The following is an 8,890-nucleotide window of genomic DNA, read 5'->3' on the forward strand; positions in this document are numbered from 1 at the left end:
CGTAAAGTGTGATGCAATAAGTATTCGTACAAAATGACAGTCATTGATATTGATAGTCTTCATTGGTTTTCAAAGACTGCATAAATTTATTTCTTTTAAAGAAATTTAACAAATTGAAATAAAATAAATAAAGAATTAACCATTTATGTGCCACAGGGCCGATTTGGACCTATTTGGTATCTACGTTCAATACCATGGGACCGAATTGGGCCAATTGTAAGAAAAAATATATATGAATTGCATAAATAGTTTGGTTTCATTCTGTATTCATTCTGTATTCTGTATTGTGAAGCTAACATACATAGACGTAAGCTTTACTATGATTTATAATTTAAAAAAAAACAACAATGTTACTACAGTGCTGCTATCGTGAAAGTTGACAAAACTATCCTATCCTATCCTATATCCTGTATCCTGCATCCTATCCTGCAAATAAGCTCTATCCTATCCTATCCTATCCCATACCTTCAAAATATAGGAATGCAAGTTGAATGAAACGAAATTTAATAATTCAATGATTTTATCAATTAATGTAGTACTGAAAATGAATAATTAAATCTTAAAACCGAATATTTTTCGAGCGGGATAACTTACTTACCTGTGCTACGGTAAAATTAAATCGTGCGCGGGATGGACACAATAACGTAAAGAAACAGGTAAGCGATTCGATTTTTGATTTTATTATATTTATGCATAAAAAACAGATAAATAACTTCGATGCACCTATTGAGGAACTGTTTAGTCACATATTTTTATCAAATTATTTTCTTATCACATATAACTGAGCGTAATTATCATTACTCGATCGATTCGTTCGGCGATAAATGTACACACGATCTGAAAATGAATAATTCCTTTAGAAAGTTTATATCGTTTATAGTTAAATCACTCTTAATTATTTTTAATGTATAAATTCTTAAGCATTTATAGCAAGCTAACATTTGTTAATTCGATATGTTCAGGTTAATATCGAACAGAAGTATGCGTCCCTGTTATTGGGCATCGAAGAAATTATATGAAACGTGAAGCAATGTCTGTTTCTTGTATACATGTTTATCTTTTAAAATGCCGAATTGGTCGTTTATAAATTCAAGCTTTTATTACTTTGCTGACTTTAAATGAAGTAAATACAGAAATCTATTTCTGACGTTGTCAAATGTTGCATCGAATTCTCGCAGTAACTCCGTACTTGCGTACGAATTGACAAAGATGTAGCGCCGACATTCTAGCGCGCATCAATGTTATGCACCGCGTTCTTGATATGATAATTATTCTTAAATGGTTTAACTTTTAAAACGTATTAAATTGACATTGAAAATACATTGTTACGCCAATTTTCGTTTCGCAAAATAACTCTGAAATTTATACTCGAATCTGATTGGCTACAGGATGCAGGATAGGATAGGATATGATAGGATAGGATAGAACTTAACTTCTATATTTCTATCATGTATCGTGCACCCTGCATCCTATCCTATCCTATCCTTGTCAACTTTCACTGCACTGTATCATGTTACTATCATAAATCACGTCATTACGTCACAAAGTGCCACGTAGTCGACCATTAAAGCCGGGGAAATATTCTGGTCCAGAAACGTGTTAGATTTTTTGTTAACATCCACTCAATACTGCAAAACAAAAAAACCTATGTAATGCTACGTTGTAACGGTTACAGGATTAAAATTCAGGCGGGTTTGATCACCGAGAGAAGAGCTGAAAAACCATTCTAGCAATTATTTTTTCTTAAAATCAATTGTAAATTTTCCCTTTTCATTGTCAAAATTGCTTTAAAACTATATCTATGATTAAAATTGTTGTGGATCGTAAATTACTAACAAAAAATGTTATTGTGTAAAGGAGTGAGGAATACAAAATAGATGCATATATTTTAAATTGATCTATATGCTGGGGAAAGGGTTAAATAATGATGTAACGCGAGAATATTATTTTGAAAGCTTGGTCTTATTTAAAGTCCGTTTTGATGCTAAATAACGATAAAAAGTGCAACGTTCATTTTCTGTCAATTGTTACGCCAAAATATAAACTAAAGTCATCGTTTGCACTGACGCGTTTAACATCTTTTTTAAATGGCAGCGAAAAGGTTCAGCAATGACGTAAAAGAAATCGCGTAGAAATTATTTGAAGGGGGAGGGGGGTAAAACCATCGACTATGTGTCATGAATCTTTTGTATACCAAGCCCATTCTTCTTCCACGAAATTTTTTCCACACGGTTTTGTTTCAAAATAGATTAAAATAAATTAGGGCGGACTACTTTTAGAGGGGCGGATGGGGTTGGTTAAATTTATTTGGCCCATATTTTTTTTCTGAATTTTGTCTAAAATTAGCAATTCCTCTTATACCCAGCAAAACCGTGTTTGGCAGATATTTTTTTTTCTTTTTTCTAGAAACGACGATTGCCAGTAGAGATGGAAGCTCTTTATGTTCAATCTGGCTTTGATAAATATGAATTTAATGTAAGATACATTTCAGATTTCAAAGGTAAAATTGAGGTTATTGAGAATATTCATCTCATCTAAAGGAAGCTTTGCATTAAACAATGTCATTTTTTAAAAATAAACATGTTAGCAATATATACCTACATAAAAAGGACACTTTGACTCAGGTTAGCAACGTGGGTTTGTCACAGTACATGTTCACAGAGTATATATTCCACACCCCTCCCTATGTAGATCTAGGTATGCTATTGTACATGTACACAGAGTATATATTCCACACACCTCCCTGTGTAGATCTAGGTATGTCACAGTACATGTACACAGAGTATATATTACACACCCCTCCCTATGTAGATCTAGGTATATTACAGTACATGTACACAGAGTATATATTCCACACCCCTCCCTACGTAGATCTAGGTATGTCACAATACATGTACACAGAGTATATATTCCACAACCCTCCTTACGTAGATCTAGGTATGTTACTGTACATGTACACAGAGTATATATTACACACCCCTCACTGTGTAGATCTAGGTATGTCACAGTACATGTACACAGAGTATATATTCCACAACCCTCCCTACGTAGATCTAGGTATATCACAGTATATGTACACAGAGTATATATTACACACCCCTCCCTATGTAGATCTAGTTATGTCACAATACATGTACACAGAGTATATATTAACACCAATCCCTCTGTAGATCTAGGTGTGTCACAGTACATGTACACACAGTATATATTAACACCTCTCCCTATGTAGATCTAGGTATGTCACAGTACATATACACAGAGTGTATATTCCACACACCTCCCTATGTAGATCTAGGTATGTCACAGTACATGTACACAGAGTATATATTCCACACCCCTCCCTATGTAGATCTAGGTATGTCACAGTACATGTACACAGAGTATATATTACACACCCCTCCCTATGTAGATCTAGGTATGTCACAGTACATGTACACACAGTATATATTCCACACCCCTCCCTATGTAGATCTAGTTATGTCACAGTACATGTACACACAGTATATATTAACACCTCTCCCTAGTTTATCTCTGAAAACAGATACACATAAAACCTATCTTGAAAGTTAACAAATATGGGAAAATTATTTTCTATCAGAGACTTGCACCTATTCAATGTCAGGTCTTGCACACTATTATGATCTCATAGTTTAATTTTTTCTCTAAAATTAAAGGTTTCGTAGTCCTTTTTGAAAGACTTCAGGCAGAGAGGTGATCGTCATTACATTATTTTAATTTTTCTACTCTGGAATGAAACTTAATTAAATGTATATATGAGACTTCTAAACAAGTTTGTGGGTGGGCTATGATACTCAGGTGACTGCTAAGGCCTATTGACCTCTTGTTTTTCCATTTATTTATTTTTTTTTAAATTAATACCTCTACTTGCCGCTTAGTCTTGTTTTTTATATTTTGATAATTTTCAATTATCTATGCTCTATTTTTTTTAGATGTTCACGGGAAAAAGGGAGGTAAATCCAAAAGCCACAGAGGTAAACCTGGGGGTTTTGGTTACAGCAGAGACAAGTTTGAGAACAAAGCGAAAATCTATAAACCAATCAAAAGTAAAGGACACAACAAGCGGCAGTTCAGTCGGTGACAGTGGACAACTCGTCAGTGAGAGACAGTGATTGTCAGTGAAATAATGTCACATTGTCAGTAAGATAATGTCACTATGTCAGTGAAAATAAGTTAAAGTAAAGGAGAGACTGTCATAAAGTTGTCTGGATATGGACAAAGTTTAACCAGTTCAACTGTCACAGATGGAATGATTATCAAATTAATACAATTTTAGAATAACAGTTGTATTAAACATCAGCCTATTAGAACTCTTGTCCTTTAAATTTTAAATTGTAACCAGCCCAAAAATATAAGTGATGCTGAGATTATCAATAGTTTTTTAGGGGAGATAATTCAATTCCCATTTCATCCTCCCAAGAACACATTTGTTTATTCTGTTTTACTTTATTTTCCATACAAGTAAAATGCTTAAATGTGATTCATTGAGAAAATGTTCTAAACTAGGATTGATTGTCGATACATGTGGTATTTTTAAATTACATAACAGAATAACAATTAAAAAATACATGTGGTATTTTTTAAATGTTACTCTGTCGTGTAATTAAATACATGTATATCCAAATCATCAACAAATTTTATGCACAAGTAATTTGTCATGATTTAGCAATGAATAAAACATGTGTAATTTAATAAATTTATTCATTCTATCAGTGTTTATTTATACATATTAAAACAAGTCACACATAGCAGTTAAACTTAAGGGTATGTACATGCACACTTTACGTATTTACATAATAATCAATTTATACAAAGTATGTAATTATAACCACCTACTGGAAATAACAATGTTTTAGCGGAGAAAATGGTATATTATATTAACGAATTGATCAAAATATACAGAGTATGTAATTTTCCTCACCTACTTGAAATAACAAAGTTAAACTCAACAGCTTGTACACACTGTATGTGTTGACATATTGACCAAAATATACAAAGTATGTAATTATAATCACCTATAGCTACTGGAAAAAACGGTACACTGCCTCATTATATTTCAATCAAACAATCCACCAAGATAGCTATGATAATATGTAAACTCAAGAAAACCTTGATCTGTGTGGTGAAAAACCACTTCATATTCAGATACTTATTATTTATTACATGTACATGGTAATTAATTACATGTATCTACAATTAATTTTAATTGTAACTATGCTCCTCATGCAGTGAATATCTTTAAACAATCAAAACAAAAATGAATGCAGTTTTTGTAAACCTATCCACATGTGTATTTTTTTATGTAAAACATCATATCAACTGTCTGTTTGTTTACATGCAACAAATATATAATTATAGTCAGAAAATCACAGGTGGATTGCAATTTAATTGGTTTATACTTGTACTTGCAATATATAATATCAACACAGTTTGTTTACATATAATATCAACACAGTTTGTTTACATGTTATGTTGTATATTCTTCACTTTACCTGTGTTACACTCAGCTACAAAGAGGTTGTCTCTGGTGTCCACACATAAACCCCATGGATATTGTAAATGACAGTTGTCAATGTAGCGGAGGAACTGTCCGTCCTGATCCAGGATGTGGATACGGTCGTTGTCAAAGTCTGCTGTCAGGATCCGACCCTGGCTGTCTGTTGTGATGCCGCATGGATAGAATGATCTCTTGGTAGTAGAGGGAGGACCAGTGTAGGTAAACCGGAGTTTCCCGGCCTGATTGACCACCACTACTGCACCGGCTTTACTGTCTGACACACAGATATCTAGGTTCCTGTTCTCACTGATGTATTTAATGTCACCAGATGAATAGAGAGGTTGTCCTTTGTCGTCGTACTGAATACTTTGTTTCTCTGTGGAGCCAGAGTAACACACAACTTTTGATTGTTTATCATCATCACTGTCCATGACAACCAGGAGGTCACCAGAGGAGGTACTACAGACACCGCAAGGTCTCCACCCCTGTAGTCTGACCACTGTCTGTATCTGTGTATTCTTCACTATGTTCACACTTCTATCTCTGCTATCAGTATAAACTAGATCCCCACTCCTTGTCACTGCTATGTCCCATGGAGCTTTCCCTGACTTGGTTTGAACTGACTTCACTTGTTCCCCCTGCAGGTTATAGAGACTCATCATCTTATTACGATAACTACACGCCCAGATTTCTTCATCACTGTCACAAGTAACACTGGTTAGATAATTAGGAATTCCATACTGTGTCTGTATGGTGGAGATGATCCGTGGCTCATCAAGCAGTGGTGTGAGAGGAGAGGATCCAGCTTCTGAGGTTTCCATGGTGTAACCATGTTCCTCTGTTGTAATGGAGAATGCTGACAGGGAACCAAATTGTTGGTCAAGTTGTTCTGGGTTAATTTTCCGAGGGGTGAAGTTTGGTAGAGAAACTGTGAGTTTAGGAGGCAATCTTCTGAATTCAGCAATCCTGGATTTGTAGGCAGAGACACGGCTGACATCATTGGAGTCCAGTAACTTCTTCAGATCAGCAATGCTCTGTGTGATTTCTGAAATGGTGTGTGTGATTTCATCTTCCTGTTTGTTTAAGACAGCCAGGTGTTTGGAGTCCATTTCATCAAGATGAGATTTCAGTTTCTGTATAATGGTGTCTATTTCTCTGTGCCAGACTTCTCCATGTTTGTCTATTGCTGATGTCAATTTCTGTGATTTTTTATTCAGATCAGCTTTCTGAACTGTGATGTTGTTTACAATCTCTTGATATTTTGCAATGACTGTTTTTTCTAATTCTTGCAAATCTGTTTGTAAATCATGTTTTTTTGTTTCAAAATAACTTCTAATGTCCAGTTTTTTGTGGTTTTCATGACTTTCAGAGGAAACACAGAGGACACAGATAGGAATGTCACATTGTTCACAATGAAGTTCACATTGTTTGAGAGAATGTGTTTGGCAATTAGGAGAAATAATAGTAGATTTTCGGTCTTGAAACAGCACCACCTGATGTTTTTTGGAAATATCCAGCATATGGTCTCCAACACAAGCTTTGCAGAGATTGGTCTGACAGAAGTCACAGTGTAGTGGGGGGACAGGAGTATCGCACGCATCACAATGCACCACATCCTGGGCGCTGCGTCGGGGGTCCATCATCAGGTCAAGTCCTTGGTAGAGCCTGAAATATACATGTTTATCATTACTTTCAATCACAATGGGGCATGCCATACAAGTTTATGTATTTATAAAGTCAAAATCCTAAACCAAACTTTTACATAGAGTTATTTTTCTTTTATTCATTGAAATAACTTGGTTTGTACAAATAATTGAAAATTTAGTGCATACTAATATGCACGTTTTTCAAAATGCACATAAAAGTTAAACATATGTCTTACAAACACATAAAATGATTATCATTGTATTTTCTTTGTGGCGTGGTTTAGACCTATAACCTGGTGTAAATTTTAATGATTCAATGGATATAAATTTTCTACATTTTTTTTAACCTCTAAATTTAATTCAATTTATTCAATTAATGGACCCCTGGCAGTCTAAAATATCTCTCCCCCCCCCCCTTTTTAAAAATATTCCGGATGTGCACGTGTGATATAAAATAGGTATGTTTGGGGAGAAGTAGGTTCAATTTGACTGATGTTAGAAGGCATACAAAACAAAGGCAGAAGGAATATAAAAGATGTGTAAACACAGACCTCAATATATGATGAATGATTTCTGTAGCATTCAACATATTGTAGCCTATCCCTAAATTTAGGCAAATATAACGTTATAAAATTGGTGATTTTTTTATTCTAATGAGGTTTGGCGAAATTACATATATCAGAAATGTAAATGCTCATATTTCTTAAATCATTTTTGTTAATATATTCTGTGTAATGTATCGGCACCCAACCCCAACCACAGGACTCGGCGATTTTATCAATTTCTTGAAAATAAATGAAAAACAGGCAAAATCCTACCAATGAGCTTCGTGAGCGTAGCGATAGGATGGCAACGAGTTTTCTAAATTTTCTTTATTTCGCTATCCAACCGATATTGAACACCACACATCAACTCCGTGGTGTTATTTTATCAATTCCTTGCATTTATTTCCCAAAAATTATCACTATCCTTCAAAATCATTTTAAATCCATTTCTCGCGAAGCTCACCGGTAGGATTTAGTTTGTTTCTCATTTATTTACAACAAATTGATAAAATCGCCGACTCCTATATGCCCCAACCCAGGCTTTGGAAAACGATGATATATTTGCCTGTTCTAAAGTTAGACAATCCTAGAGCACTTACAAGTGCAAACCCGATTAAAAAAACTATAAAAACCTTCACAATTAATCAAAAAACAAACCTTGACTTTATAACAAGTCAGCATAGGTCCGCTATCGTCTGCAAGTGTCTCTGTCACATGATAAATACGCCCTCTACAGTAAGCACTCACGTGATTATTTAACGTAACGGCTCCGGGTCAATGCGGCCTCTTACAGATTTCGGTCCGTCTCATATTTTGGCAAGGCTTTCAATCCTTTATATATATATATATATATATATATATATATATATATATATATATATATATATATATATATACCAAACGTTATATACTTTTTTATTCTAATAAAAAAATAAATACCCCCTACGCTGAAAATTACAGGAAAAAAGGTCGAACGGTTCTCTCTCTCTCTTTCTCCCTCTCTCTCAAGTTATAAAATAAAATATCACTATATAGGCCTAATTAGATTATGTAGATCAGTATGTGAATATATTATAATTCATACGTTTCAGTTATTTTAAAATTTAGAGATATAATTTCGGATCGGAACCATAATGATTGTGTTTGTGTTTTAATTTGTTAAAAAGAGAAAAAGACAATCAAAC

The 8,890-nt window shown here is 34.2% G+C and overlaps 1 protein-coding gene and 1 long non-coding RNA gene across 3 annotated transcripts; one reads left to right on the forward strand and one right to left on the reverse strand.

Annotated features, from left to right (window-relative positions):
- Positions 1–624: 624 nt before the first annotated feature.
- LOC128183144 (uncharacterized) lies at positions 625–4,085 on the forward strand. Its single transcript, XR_008243548.1, has 3 exons — positions 625–656; positions 2,407–2,475; positions 3,951–4,085. It is a non-coding gene; the product is annotated as an uncharacterized LOC128183144 (long non-coding RNA).
- Positions 3,947–8,408, reverse strand: LOC128183121 (uncharacterized). Of its 2 annotated transcripts, none has more exons than XM_052852015.1 (2): positions 5,511–7,174; positions 3,947–4,047 (listed from the first exon to the last, which is right to left on the reverse strand). In XM_052852015.1, exons 1-2 carry the CDS (start codon positions 7,156–7,158, stop codon positions 3,947–3,949), a joined length of 1,749 nt encoding a protein of 582 aa, XP_052707975.1. In that variant the 5' UTR covers positions 7,159–7,174. The 2 variants fall into 2 exon arrangements, with proteins under 2 accessions (XP_052707975.1, XP_052707974.1); XM_052852014.1 differs by lacking the exon at positions 3,947–4,047 and adding an exon at positions 8,364–8,408 and having other exon boundaries at positions 4,837–7,180.
- Between the last annotated feature and the right edge of the window lie 482 nt (positions 8,409–8,890).

The sequence above is a fragment of the Crassostrea angulata genome, chromosome 5 (assembly GCF_025612915.1).
Source record: "Crassostrea angulata isolate pt1a10 chromosome 5, ASM2561291v2, whole genome shotgun sequence".
Lineage (NCBI taxonomy): Eukaryota > Metazoa > Mollusca > Bivalvia > Ostreida > Ostreidae > Magallana > Magallana angulata.